Raw genomic sequence first — 15,020 nt, 5'->3', positions numbered from 1 at the left:
TTTCACTGTAAAATAATATTTCTTGTCTGATTTTTTTGATTGTCAACTGTGATTGAGTGATTAAAAATTAATAAATATATAAACTAATGTTAAACTCCGTAAAAAAAAATAAGAAAATGGTAAGGGAACCAAGGATGAAAATGGTAAAGATTAACCTAGGGTGTAAATGGTAAAGGGAACCATGGATAGAAATAGTAAAGATTAACCAAGATGGAAATGTTAAGGGTAACCAAGGATGGAAATGGTAAAGGGAACCAAGATAGAAATGTTAAGGGGAACCAAAAATTGAAATGGTAAGGGAACCAAGGATGAAAATGGTAAAGATTAACCTAGGGTGTAAATGGTGAAGGGAACCATGGATGTAAATAGTAAATGGTACTAGTAAAAACTAGTATATATTTTTACGGTAAAGTTGCACATCGTCTACACACGCAATATTCCCTCTAGTAAACTTTTTCCGATCTTATGCAATTTATATCGAAACTACGACTCCTACGACGGTTGTTTTATTTTCTGTTGTTTGATGGTTATTGGTTAGATTAGGCTTAGACAATATCTGGGCCGAGTGCTACAGTTAGGGGGCCTAGTATAGCGGATGTTGTGTAGGTCCGAAGTGGAGTATAGCGGATATGCGTAGGTCGAAAGCTACACCTTCAATTTTTAATTTCAGAATCTTGAAGACGACTTTTAAACTAGCCGCATTTGATTAACTTTATCTTTGACCAATCACATCTTTTGAATTGTTAAGCACCAACCTGTTCGACCAATCAGCTTCCAGGAATACACCCAATTCCGTTAAACCAATCACTATCCACTATTTGCCAGATTTTCTCAAGAAATGTTGGGCGCGGATAAATTCAAATTTTAAATTTAAGATTTGTCGCAATTTTGTAATTTAACATGCTTGTGATAATGCAGTACTGCAGTCAAATGAATTATTGTTCAAAATTGTGTGATGCTTTGCACATTGTATATTCCTATAAAATATTTATTAATTTCGTTTCAGAAAAGATATGAAAATATTCACTTGAGTGTTAAATATGTCGGAGAGTCATTTGGAAGGTAAGCTTATTATTGAATATTTATTAATAACTACCAAATTTAGTGTTATTTATTATGAAAACATTCAATTACTGGTAGTTTCCTAGTGAAGGATCTATGAACCTCCCTTCCTGATCATCACGGTTTAAATTTTTCCTGGGATGTGGCCGCAGCGCCCGGCCCCCTAGCCTTTATAAAACAAATTATCCAAAATTCTCTCTAGGCCTGAGCCTAATCGCTTGTTTACTTTCTTCAAGGTTGCATGCACATTTGTACACAACACCCAGGTTGATTCCGTCTTAGTATGCGATTTTTAAACATCCCCTTTCATCTAACGTGTACATTTGATTTCAAGCATTTTCAGCATCTTTATAAGAATTTTGTTATTACCTTAGGGCGGTAATTTCCTATTATACGAATTTTGGACTCCCCTCCCCCCCCCCCTCCCCCTCCTATTAATTTTGTACATCGATCTCATATAAATTTAATTGGTGATATGTAACCGCAGCGTCGGCCCCCTAGCCGTAGCGCTTGCCCCCTTAGCCTGTCCTAGCCGCAGCGCTCGGCCCCCTATCCTTTCCTAGCCGAAGCGCTCAGCCCAGAAAAAGTCTTAACCTAACTTAACCCTAAAAAAAGAATAAATAATAGTTTTGCTGTAAAGTAAGTGGTCGTGTACAAAATTGAAAGGAGTGGGGAGGGGGGCGTCCATAAATGGCATACTATGACGGACCCCCTCAGGGCTAGGTTAGTTAAGATTTAGTCAATTTACAGGCTAAACGCTGCAGCCAACCGCGGCTAGGATAGACCAGGGGGCGCTGTGGTCATAAATCTAACTATGTCAGGTTTTAAAATGTACGATGTATGTACAAAACTGGGGAATTGGGTATAAATAATTACCGGGGTTGGAATGCCATCGAACAATACCCCCCTTCACCCTCGATAAATGCCCTTTTTATACACTAAATAAATTGTAAATTAATATCTCTTCGGTTTGGTTTCAATTATATAGCAATCTTGTAGTCTTTAAACGATTTATTCAGACCAAATGATCAGGGAGAAATGGCCGAAAAATTAAGCAGTAATATAGCTGGCCTATATATGAAAATATCTTAAATGTTAAAATCTTGTAAATGAGCCAGTTGTACCAAAATGGTTCCAAGTAGTTGAGTCGCACAACTTTGATATTTTTCAGAGCCCCCTGACAACATAGAACCCCTAGTCTATTGAAAACAATATCTTAGACTCCGTTATTTAATCTGTTGAGAACTCTCATTGTAAAATTTCTAAGACAGAATGTTTTGTTTTAGATCACGAGGTTCAACTTTGCCTGATTGGAGAAGAATTGAGGAGAGATGCTTCCATTGTGAAAACATGTCAATCGTTTCAAAGACCAGTTCACTACTCAACGTAGGGTTTACAACCTGTTTATTGTAATTTAAATTCTTATCTTAATGTTATTGTTATTGAGGGGTAAATATTTTGTTAAAATAATGTGTTTCTTCCTCCCCAGTCTCCGTCCCTCTTCAATTTTTTTCTTCTAGAATTTGCCAGTTCATGTTGTGTTTTGATTTTTCCCAAAAAATGTTGTAGTTTATTTGTCCCAAAAAGGGGGGGGGGTAAATCTTTAAAATATATTTATCCCTTAATTGTACAAAATTGGAACACAAGAAATGGGACACCTTTTGTATGGAGTATTTCTTGGCTTGAAATTTGACAATTTTCTTCATTTTTTACCAATAGATCACCCTAATCCAAAGGTATTTTGCCAGTTTCTTCTTTAATACTAAAGCTTAAATTGAGTGCTTAACAGTTCTAAATTAACATGTTTACAAACAAGGAACAAACAAGTTAATGTCTGTAAGTCATGTAAAATCAATTAGGTCTAGGGGTTGTAAACACTCTAAACTCGACCCGGTCTTGAATTTGATGCAACTTTTTATAAAAGTTTGGATCAATTTTGTATTTATTCAATTAAACTCTGTATGGTTCCAGAATGGATCGAATTGGGTAGATTTATTCAATTATATTCTGTATTGTTCAGGGATGGATCGGATTTGGTAGATTTATTAAATTATATTCTGTATTGTTCAGGGATGGATCAGATTGGGTATATTTATTCAATTATATTCTGTATTGTTCAGGGATGGATCGGATTGGGTATATTTATTCAATTATATTCTGTATTGTTCAGGGATGGATCGGATTGGGTAGATTTATTCAATTATATTCTGTATTGTTCAGGGATGGATCGGATTGGGTAGATGAAGATAATGTTATCACCGTATTTGTTGTTTCTTCCTTTAGGGGGGAAATATTCGAGAGATTGCAGGTAACGCACATAATTTAAAAAAAAATTAATAACTTTTTATCAAATTTGAATTTATCCCCCTCTCAAAAATCGGTAACTTCTACTTTGAAGAGTTTTATCACTTAATTTGAACATGAAAGGGAAAAAATTATATGTTGATAAAAATAGTCAGACAATGTATAAAGTATTCAAACTTTTGTGCATGTATTTCCTTCAATTTTAAATTTTATGTGCTCTAAAAACCCCAAAAGTCTTAGACCCCCTGATTTAAAGCATTTTGGACCTCGCCACGAGTCGATATTTGTAAAATTGTCTTGTTTGAAAAGACACCTTTTTGTATCTTTAAATATATTTAGAATGAGAAGAGACATATTTTGGGAATACCTGCATTAAAAGATCTGGCCAACTCGGGCCATCCAATCCTGGTGAATATCTTACCACTCTTATGCAAACAATTTCCTGATTGCTTTTGATAAAGTAATTAAAAATGTTATAGATTTTCCTGTGTTATTGATAATTTTTTTTAAGCTGATAAAAACTACGTTTATCAGGGATCATTTTTATTACCCATAGCTGCCGTGAACAACCGCCCCTAATAAATAAATAAATAATCTGTTTTGCAATTCATTGGGTTTTATATATATGAAAAGAATGAGCTATTTCGGAAATCTTCATAATTGGTCATTGGAAAAAGTATTTCTGGTTGTTTTCTGTTTTCTTAAACTTTCAAACCAAATTTAAATATTCAACTTTTGTATTTTGTAAAAATGTTCTTCATAACTTGTTGATTTATAATTTACTGTTTGTTTAGGTTAAGAATAAACCAGTTTATTGCCTTGCACTCTTAGGATGTCGTATTATATTTAGTGGATACAGGTATAAAGTATATATATATCAGAGCTAGGAAATATAACTAGATAGATGCATCTGAAAGTTATTTTTGTGATTAACAATTGCTGGAGATAAATAATAGGCAGAAAGGCTTTTTGAGTGTTAAGTTTGTTAATGAAGTAAATTTTCAAGACCAGCTTATTTTTTTATTTACCTTTTTTGTGGAATGGCATGGTTTAGCTTTAAACATGTTGTTTTTAGGCATAAATCTGACCTAGATCGGTTGCTCAAGCTAGTTCATACTATGGGAGGAAGCGTGATAAGAGATGTTGGAAGGAAGGTGACCCATGTAGTTGCTAAAGCTAGTATGGGAGATAAATACAACTACGCCACCACCTTCTCCCTTCCGGTCATTACAGAAGACTGGCTTCAAACCGCCTGGGACAACAGGGAGAACCTCGGCTTCTCCGCCAATACTAAAGAAATGCACGAAAAATACAAACTTCCGCCTTTTGCCGGAAATGTCGTCTGTTTCTACGGATTTGACCAGGGGGAGGTTGAACACATGACCGAAATCCTGGTAGCTAACGGCGGACGGGTGGCGGAAGGCGGTGTTAGAGGTTGTGAGGCAGTTACTACAACACACATGGTAGTTGATGAAAACAATGTTGATCAGCTGCCGACTGATATTAAGATATCTGACCGATGTTGTGTAGTTCGAGGAGAATGGTTCTGGAACTCTATACAGATCCAGGCAGCTGCAGACGTATCCTCGTATATGTGGAGAGCAACAGGAGTCTTGTCTCCAAGCAACCGGAGTCTATTCTCTCCTCCCACCCCGTCCTCCGTTGGTGCTAGCAGGAAGCGGAAAAGGTTAAGGAGGGCGGAGGTTATTAACGCCCTGGCAACTGATTCTCCGGCACATAAGCGGCGGAGTTCTATATCGGAGCTGGGTCTACTCTCTATGTCAGGAAGTTTCCTAGATTCTACGGATAGAAATCTACTGAGCCCTGAACCTGAACGTGGAGCTGTACTCTCATCGTGAGTTGCCTCTTTATTATTTATTTAAAGAGTTACCCACAAAAGATGAGACTTGTCTGTTAATTATGACGATAGTAATTTAATGGTCGATTAATTGATGAAATAACAAGATATATAAAAAAAAGATGTTAGTTTTAACCATGATAAGTTTTTTAATGTCGTCTCAAGTCTCATTCATTGTGGGTTTACCCTGTCTGTCATGCAGCTTTAACATGCAGGTTAGTTTTTTACTAAAATCTAGTGAAATATGCTTTGTATAGTGTTGAACGAGAAGGAGGTGAACCTGAAGCTGTTATCTCTATCCCTGTATTCAACCTAAAAACTGCAACTCCTCGCCAGCAGGTCTTCCACGAGCTGGTCACAACAGAATCAAACTATGTAGGAATCCTGGACTGCGTCACTAAGATTTCAGAGGTTAGTCTCACCTATAAATCAGCTCGTGTTAGATACACATACTTTTTTTTTATTGATTTATTGATATATATCCCTAAAAATGGCCATTTTGGGAGGTTTTTCAAATTTTTTTATCTACTTCTTATTACAAATTATAAGAAATGATTACAAATATATATATATACAGTGTACACTTGTTAAATCTTTCTCGGACAATATTTTTAAGTTCTTTTCCGGATTGTCCTGTTTCCTTTTCCGGAATATTTGAAATATTAGATTTAAAAAAGAAACCAACCTTCTAGAATGTTATCATTATTCTAATTTGTGTCTTCTAACATCTTGTGTTCCCAGGAAGCCGAAGATCCATGCCAGCAAGGAGGTGCTTTGCTGGACCAGCAGGAGATGAAGATTATATTCGGGAACCTGCCGCCCATCAGGAAGGTGCACACTGACATGTTGAAGAGGTTGAAGGAGCTCGAGGCTAACTGGTCGGAGGAGGCTTGTATTGGAACAATTATATTAGGTACAGATTATTAATAAACTTTAAAACAAACNGAATTTTGGTTAGAATTTTGATCTTGTTCTTTTTCTTGATCATTGGTTGATTTCGATAAGCTTCATACGGAGTTCATCCCCCTCCCTTCTCCTTGAGATTCCGATTTCGATTTCGATGTTTTGGTTTTGGTTTCGATTCTTATTTTGATTTGTATACAGATTGTGCTGGCGATCTCCTGAAAGCGTATCCTCCTTTTGTCAATTTCTTTGAGCGAACAAAGGAACAGATCCAAGATTGTGACAGAAGGAATCCCAGGTTCCATGCTTTCCTCAAGAAGTGTGAGAGAAGGATCGAATGCTCTAGACAAACTCTTACAGGTATAACACTATACAGGTTTCAACAAAATAGTTGGTTATAAGGGACTGTAGACGTAATTTCAAGCGTCTACATTTTTTTTTGCGTGGCATATCCGATTCACAACGATACTCATTAAAGCGTTGTCTGATCCAATGAAAGAGATATTCATATTTTCTTTAAAATTATAAACTTATACCTTCGACTTCAAACATGATTATTTATTTCTCGATTTTTAATGTGACGTGTCAGATTCACACCAGGAACAACAAAGATTTGTCTTAATAAGAATAAATAAGATATTTTTGTTTTCTCTTTGAAAAACTTGCGGATTTATGCCACATGGGGTTAATTGTCAGAATTAAACACTAAACAGTATAAAAAACCTTTTTTGAAAGGGAAAATACTATTCTCAACTCACATCAAAATATTAAATTAGGAATAGTCCCGTTACTTCAGATAAAGTTCTAAAGAACTAAATAAATGTATTTTCTAACATTTAGAACTAATGATTCGGCCAGTTCAACGTCTACCGTCGATGTCTCTTCTTCTGAATGATCTTCTCAAACATACAAAGTAAGTTAAGCTTGAAACAAACCAGGTAAATAAGATTATATCGCCCAGCCCTCACAAGAGCATGTTATACGAATATTTTGAAGAATTTAATGATCTTCGATGCCCTGCGCAAAAAATTTAAATGATAAGTTTTTTTCATCCTTCTTAGTACTTTTTGACCAAAACTAATTTTCCCCTGTAATCATTAATTTTTCCAGTCAGCGAATAAAACCAAACCATAAAACAAATCCAACACATTCGGGGCCCCCTCCTTCCGCACCGCCCATCCTTTTCTAGTTATACTATTCTGGGTTGAGTTAAGTTAAGAAATATAGTGTCACAGGAGGTTGCTCTTTTTAAGCAACGGTAGTGTTTGTAAAGACTTTAACAAAAAAAAATTTCGAAACATTTTATTTCTTTTACACTTTGTACCCTGGGGGAAGATGTTTTTAATGAACGAAGTAAAAGAATCGTTAACGGTACATTGAAGAAGAAATTACCAATATATTTATTAAGGCGGGGTGGAGAGCACCGTGATATAGAGCTACTGGAGCAGGCCATTGCCAAGGTGAAGAACGTGATGACCCACCTCAACGAGGAGAAGAGAAGAACGGAGGGACAAATTCATATTTTCGATATTTACTCCGAGATAGATAATTGTCCTGCTAGCGTCGTTTCTTCACACAGAAGGTAAACTTTGCGAAATCCTAGCTAGAACCCCACATTTATCAATATTGCATATTCAACAATACATTACACAATTTAACTGTTGAGCTTCTTTGGTCCAGATTACATTCATTACATTTAAACTATGCACTATTACTTGGAAGTGCTCAGAATTCACAAACAAAACTATGTAAACGAACAAAATCATTCAAGAAGCAAGATCTGTCTGTTAGTGACGCATTTAAAAATCTTTCCTGGATTTATCTTAAAAGAAAAAAAGCCAAACAAGGAATCGGAATGGTTATTCTTAAAAAAAGCTTACCCAAGTTTTTGCGGTCTTTCATTATCAGAGAGCAATATTTTTGTGGTTTGGTTGGACTACAAATAAGGGTTAGTGCTCCTGAAGGGATTAATAATACAATATTACCGCCGACCTATTTCCAGTTTTATCTAATCCTGTCTAGTTCATGAATTCCGACCTCAAGTTAAAAATATTTTTAGTTTTGTCTGCCGGGCGGAATGTTTTGAGGTTGCCGCAGCAGATGTTTTGTGCGGGAAAGGTTACGAGCTGACCCTCTTCCTGTTCACAGATATTCTTCTAATAGCGAAGAAGAAGACAGGCAAGATTGGAGGGATGCTCAGATCTCCTAGTACTACTAGTATTGCTAGTGGACAGATTAATATGCAAACAAAGGTAATTTTATCTAAAACTACCCAAAATTCATCTTAGGATATAGTGGTGTGGATATAGGAGTAAAAGCTCACCTATGGAAAATTGCCTCCTCTTAAAGCATGGGGGGGGGGCTACGAAAAATGGATAGAAAATTTGAGTTGGCTCATCACAAGTTAAATCCCGGGGGGGGGGGGTTACATAAAATTGTAGGCGGGGGCACCTTTTTTTGAAACCTTACTTAAAAAAGCTAGTAGCGAAGAATAAACTCCATACCAACCAACTTTTAAAAAATATTTTTGATTCTATAGTATTTCTGAATTTTTGATTCTATAGTATTTCTGAAATGTGATAACCAAAAATAAAAAAAATGACTCATTTATTTATAATAGTAATCCGATTTTTTTGCCTTTTGAATAAGTTCATCAAACCATATTAATTAAATCTTTTTATCTAATCTCTATTTAAAAAAAATATTTTTCTTCTTTCTAGGCCCTGAAGTTTGTCACCCTGATTCATTTGTCCGCTGTGCGTCGTCTTGTCGATATATTAGACACTGCAGACACAGAGAGCGGTGTCATCGCATTTGTTTGCCGGCAAACTGAAGATCTCAGAGAGAGATGTTATACATTCCAGCTTCTTACAGAAACAAACGTGAGTTATTTTTTTAGTTATGTAAAAAAAATCATTCTCAAGGATATGTGCTTGATTTTTGGGAGGAAAGGGTTGAAAACTAAATACTTAAATTAATAATTAAATTAAGATTTTTCATTTTATTTTCACTGGAAATAAACCCAAATACAAATTGAGACTACCGCAATAGAGTTTTCTAAAATATTCACGAATGAATTTATCGTAACGATATGAAATCATCCTAACTGCTTTGCAATTAATTTTTAGTTGTTTAGTCTCTTGTGTATTGAGACTGATGAAAATAATAATGTCACTTGAAAAAACAGTAATTTGAAGACAATACTAAAACACTAATATTCTTGACTCAATGTATAATAATTATGCTTTTTTGTTTGAACAATGGACAGGAATGTGGATATATCCGGTTAGAACAGAATATATTTTATATTGATAATTAACCTTATTTATTCCAAACTTAATGCTACAATAATATAATGAAAAATGTTGTTGAAATCTTTTCGTTAGGTTCAAGCAAGAAGATGGAGGATAGAATTTGAATACATTTTATTTAACGTCTTGGGACAGCTTTCTTTTATTAAGTATGATGGTGAGGAGCATCAGCTCCTTTTTCATTAAATGATGGGTTGTAATATTAATATTAAAAACAACGCCATTAATTAAACAATGAATGCACAAGCCCGGTTCTCCTGCACTGCTCAGGAATATCAGGCCTTTGTTAATAGATTTTCATTTTTTAAATTCAGTTCTTGAGCTGTCCTAATACGTCACAATAAAATGTTAAGAGACCCTATCTTTTTTCTTATTTTTTTACAGTTCAAGTATTTTTCGTGATTACTTTCTTTTAATTTTTTTTTTAAATTTGTAATAATCATTTCTTTAGGAAGAGAAAGTTGCTTTTCTCAGGACCATATGTCGACATGTCGCCAACACGCTGTGTCGACCTGACTCGGAGAGTTTGCTTGTTCGACTTGAACCCCGCGACATGTCTCTCGAAGCTTCTGATCTAAATGTTTCAACTCTCTCCCGAACCTTTTCTTCCCTTTACAAAACTAAACAGAAGGTGAGTTGACTGTTATTTTTATTTTTTAAATTATCATATTATTCTGCTAAGAATTTTATATCTTTCAGGTTTCATCAAGGCAGATTCCCAAATTTTTTAATTTTTAATTAGCATTGCTTTGAGACAAAAAAAAAAACTTTAATTTTGACCTTCCCTTTGATAGTGCAAGATGCCAACTAAATTTAGGTCCCATCGGTTCAGCCGTTTGGATGTTTATTGGAACAGACAAGACTAAAAATGTGAAGAGGATTTTCAGTAATAGCCAGAAAACTGGAAGGATTTTTGTCTTTATTTAATTTTAATTTTATGTCGAAAATGTACCCTTCAAGGAATATATCGGTTTTAACAATTACAAAGGAACGAAAACGGGAATCAATATTGTACTTGCCACAGAGTGTTAATCTGTTTTCACTCTATTTGAGCTTTATAGGGGTAAACATAATGTCGTGAAAAATTTTATGGAAGAAAATAAAAAAAGTTAAGTTTTGTATTCACAAAAATAATATTTTTGTAAAATGTTCCAAGTTAAGAAGAATGATATTTTCTAGGTTGGTCGCGCCTTCTCGTTTAACCGAACCCCTGGAAAACTGAAGAGAGCCGTGTCTACAATGATATCTCCGATCACGAGCTCGTCCACCTTACGGACCGACGGGTTCAGCAGGACCCTCGGCAGGAACCAGAAAACTCCCTCGGATAGCCTCAGGGAGCTCAAGCTTGAGGTAGGATACAGAATATATATTTATGAGTAGAACCACAGCTACAGCAACAACAATCCCTCCCTGGTCATTTAGTCCCCAGTCCCTGGCCGTTAAGTCCTCTACCCCCTGGCAATATAGTCCTCCTGAAGCGGCCATAAAGTCACCCATAGCCATGGCCATATAGCCGCCCCCCCCCCCCACACACACACGCTGGCAAACTACTCAAAATGCTTAGCTGTGGTTCTGATCTGAAAGTAGACTGTAGATTATACAATTATTATTATTAGTATACTTAGTTAGTTCCTCTTGTAGTTTTTCTAGTACTCTTTTATAATGAAATATTTTATCTATAATCATTCTTCTTTCACTTTGGGGTCTTTAATGCTAAATTTGTTGGGTGTTATATTTCAGATTGGTAGCATGTTTCAGTTTGTAAAGATAATCAAAACGTTTGTAAAGGGTTCTTTTATTTACACATTTTTGTAAAGAAGTCTCACATGAAAATTATGCTTCAAATTATTTAGAAATTATTTTCGTGAAATTTCGATGAGCCTATCATGTTTTTATCATCAAAATGTTAGATTAATCTTAAATTTTCTATAAAAAAATGTGTCGCAAATGAGAAAGAAATTCTTGTAAAATTCTTTGAAACCCTTAAATCTAAAAATCGTGCCTAGGGGGTTACTTTCACCTTACATGGGCGTATACAGAAATAATTCTAGGGGGGGGGGGGCAAAATTTGAACTGTAAATTCAAAACATTTCGCTTCTTGGATATCAGACATAAGTTTAAGATACTTAAAGGTACACATACAGTCCAAGTACCTTGCATGTACTAAACTTTATCTCTCCTTCAAACAAAACTGGCAGAAAAAAAAACATTGTTTCTAAAATATCGACTTTATGCTGTTATGTTAGTAATAATTAGTATTTAAACTAGAGATAGTAAAAGACATTTTTGAAAATGAAAAACAGTACTTGAACTCAAATTCTATGAGATGAAAAAAGGACAAAGGTCCAGAAAATAATTATGACTTAAAAAAGTTTCGGTTTTGAAAAAAAGTAGGAGTACACTTGTAATCTATGTCATAAAGCTCTTTGTTCATTAATATGTTTGCGGTGGCTGGCCAAACGGCTGAATCAAATGGAATGAATTTCAGTAAGGAAACTCATGGGTACCCTTGGGGGGATGACGTAAGCTTAATAAATTAGATTAGTTTTAATTCGATTTTTAAAATTCCACGGGCAACGCCTGGCACTTCAGCTAGTTTTTAATAAAAAGAAAGGTTACAAAAAAGCGGTGGAATGAATAAAGCAAATTAAATCCAAATAAAAAAATAGTCTTTTACTACCTCCAAACTCAAGCCAAACTAAACATTAGGATGAATGTGCATTCTAAGTAGATTTTTCTTTTGAACTTCTGTCATGGTGGCTCTGGTCCACTAATACAATCTTCTTAGTGCACTAAATGAACAGTAAACTATTTTTTATGTTCTTCACTCTTGAGTTTAAGATTTGAAAAGTGTGAAAGCTCTGAATTCTAGGGGGTGCGTAGGCACCTCCTTTACAGGTCTATGGGGGTGGCACTGACCCCTTCCCCCCCCCCCCTATACGCCCTTGTCGCCATATTAGTCTAAATTGGTTTTATCAAAGATAAGATATTGCGTAATTTTAACATTGGAAGAAGCAAAAACGTTATATTTTCTCTTTGGTGGACTGGTGGAAGGAAGAAAGCGGTGATGATGAGAAGAGGATCGTTGAGCAAACCGGGGCCGCCGACGTTCTATGCACGGTCGATTACCCCAATACCAGCGGTGACAGTTTGTGTGTCGGCGACAACCTCGACCCCTCAGTTGTAGAATCATCGAATGAAATAGAAATGCGGGAATGTAGCGACCTATCCAATGACAATGAAATGCGGGAATGTAATGATGAGTTGGTAAGAACCTGCATGCTATATTATTTCAGGGTGATGGTAGACCAACTAATCTAAAGCATGCTACTGAAGACCTCATCAATGTATTCTACTGTAAACTTAATTTAAGATCAGCCCAAGCATGATGTAAATTAGTGCATGAAACTATTAAGGAAAAAAAACATTCAGTTTACAAAGTCAGTCCAAAGATGCATGAAACCAATGTTACTATTTATTTTTATGCCATATTATATATTTGATAATTTTTTATTTTACTTTTGATTAAACAAGATTTTTTTATTAGATAGAATTTATCGCACATTTTGATTACGACCGATTTTGAGTCTCAGAATTTTTTTTTTTTGAAAAATCTTTAAATCCTATAAAGGACTTAAAATTCAAATATGTCTGTTTTTATCCTACTTTTAGTCAATATTGAAGCAAGATTGGTCAGTTTTATATTCGTTAAAAATCAATTTATCGTTTGTTTGAAATCATGCGTTCTCTTTAACAAGGAGCTAGATGTGTTGTACATGTGATATACTGATAAGATTAAAATATATCCCTTGTATTCCCAGAGTGTACTGAGTACGCCGGGTGGGAAAGGAACCCCTCGCTCCCGAACCCGTCTCCAGTCTTGTGTAAATCTCGGAGATTCTCCTCGAACCTTTCAATCCGGGTTCAGTAAACCCAAGAGGTTGGATCTAGAGTCTCCGCCCAGGGGTGGAGAGGAGAATAAGGATCCAGAGTTTAGGACTCCAAACCTTTGCTCCAGGCCTAGTTTCAGGTAGAATCTTCTTCATACAATTCGTCTATTATTACAGAGGGTGTCCCAATAAACATGGGAATTGAGAGACTACTAAAAAGTTATTTCTGATATTTAATGCATGGCAAAGACCAGGCGTTTTCGTATTATGTTTAAGCTGAAGTACTGCAGTAATTGTGACCATGAAAAAATTCTGCATGGATTGAAGACGATACAAAAGTCGTCAATGTTGAATGTTACATTGTTTATTGGGACACCCTGTATAAATACGTGTATTCCTAAACTACAGTGGAACCCGGAAAACTGTAGAACTCAATATATGATTTTAAATAGTCATATAAACATAAAACACAGTAATTGTGCTGTGTACAAACCTATTTCAAAAATATTTTGATTTTTAAGCATCTTGTAAAACTAATGCCTTATAACAACATCAAATACGCAGAAGATTGCATATTTGTCGTCTTCTTATTCACAGTAAATTGGTCCAACTGTATTACTTGCGATACTTCACCACCATCTTACAATTAAAGTTTTGAATATTTATGGTATGACCATTTTTTCTTAGAAAATCACGTGGTGGTTTTGACGATTTATTAACAATTAAGTTGTTCTACTTGACAACATTTTCAAAATAATGTAATTTACGAGGGTATGATGGTCGACATAAAAGGCAATACGGATAATTAAGTCATATCGAGTAAAAGAAGTATCTATAATTGCATAAGCCTAAGAAACCAATAAATCATAATTTTAGGTGAACCCCCATTGAAAGAGGATGTACCCAAAGCACAACGATACCCTGTAAAGTTTGACTTTAGAAATAAAGAAAATAACCTCGTTTTTCCATCTTAAAATCTCTAATTGTATATTCTCGGTAAAAGCGACTTGCAAGGTACTATTGTGAAACGGGCTGCCGGGCATACTATTCTATAAATGGAGGGTCACTTGAAACTTGATAAGGAGGAAATTAATCTAGCAAAAATAGGTTTATAATATTTTAATAATTAATAAATATTTTTTTCAGAGATAAGTTTCGTCCACGGTCTGGAACCTTTGCTTCGTTCAATCGTAAATCATCAATTAATCAGTAAAGCGTGTACAATATGTACACCGCGGGCAGTACAGTATATACTGTACATAATAAGATTAAATGTAAACAATGTTTCCGCCTTTAGCTATTAATTATCACCTAAAGAAAATTTGAATCTGGAACCGAACAGATAAAAACTTAAATCTTCCAAAGAATTTCAATTTACAGGGTTTTAATATTTTTTTAGCGTAGAGCACATCGGACATTTTGAACTTTAATTTTTTTTATTGATAAATCTGACTTTAAAAAGCCATAATAATTTGAATATAAAAGAGACAAATTATTCTGGATTAATTAATCATGATTCAATCAATTGCTCAGTATAGTTTTGAATGCATAAAACCTTGGTACATTATATTTTTAAATGTAAACGGTTAAGATATATTTTGCTCCATTTTTTCTGTCTTAATAAGTTAATTTGATGTTCACCATCATGCTCCATTCTTTTTCATATATTTTATTTATTAATAAATAAACTAC

General features: G+C 34.9%; 1 protein-coding gene across 8 annotated transcripts in view; it reads left to right on the top strand.

Moving 5' to 3' along the window:
• Nucleotides 1-977: 977 nt before the first annotated feature.
• LOC111695112 (protein ECT2) overlaps nt 978-15,020 on the top strand; it is a 14,651-nt gene continuing 608 nt past the window's right edge. For 2 of the 8 annotated variants that reach the window (XM_023464306.1, XM_023464305.1), the window contains exons 1-18: nt 978-1,062; nt 2,349-2,448; nt 3,283-3,370; nt 3,706-3,774; nt 4,161-4,225; nt 4,442-5,221; nt 5,482-5,635; nt 5,966-6,137; nt 6,329-6,487; nt 6,968-7,040; nt 7,536-7,709; nt 8,187-8,379; nt 8,848-9,009; nt 9,890-10,069; nt 10,618-10,788; nt 12,478-12,705; nt 13,260-13,468; nt 14,475-14,887. In XM_023464306.1, coding sequence (XP_023320074.1) covers nt 1,041-1,062; nt 2,349-2,448; nt 3,283-3,370; nt 3,706-3,774; nt 4,161-4,225; nt 4,442-5,221; nt 5,482-5,635; nt 5,966-6,137; nt 6,329-6,487; nt 6,968-7,040; nt 7,536-7,709; nt 8,187-8,379; nt 8,848-9,009; nt 9,890-10,069; nt 10,618-10,788; nt 12,478-12,705; nt 13,260-13,468; nt 14,475-14,541 — 3,066 coding nt within the window. In that variant the 5' untranslated portion in view covers nt 978-1,040 and the 3' untranslated portion in view covers nt 14,542-14,887. Of the gene's footprint in view, nt 1,063-2,348; nt 2,449-3,282; nt 3,371-3,705; nt 3,775-4,160; nt 4,226-4,441; nt 5,222-5,481; nt 5,636-5,965; nt 6,138-6,328; nt 6,488-6,967; nt 7,041-7,535; nt 7,710-8,186; nt 8,380-8,847; nt 9,010-9,889; nt 10,070-10,617; nt 10,789-12,477; nt 12,706-12,734; nt 12,847-13,259; nt 13,469-14,474; nt 14,914-15,020 lie in introns of those variants that run through there. The other 6 variants (XM_023464303.1, XM_023464304.1, XM_023464307.1 and 3 more) reach the window with 6 other exon arrangements.

This window comes from Eurytemora carolleeae, unplaced genomic scaffold (genome assembly GCF_000591075.1).
Source record: "Eurytemora carolleeae unplaced genomic scaffold, Eaff_2.0 scaffold212, whole genome shotgun sequence".
Lineage (NCBI taxonomy): Eukaryota > Metazoa > Arthropoda > Copepoda > Calanoida > Temoridae > Eurytemora > Eurytemora carolleeae.
Note: the sequence above shows the minus strand (reverse complement) of the source record. Positions and strands in the feature narration are given on the sequence as shown.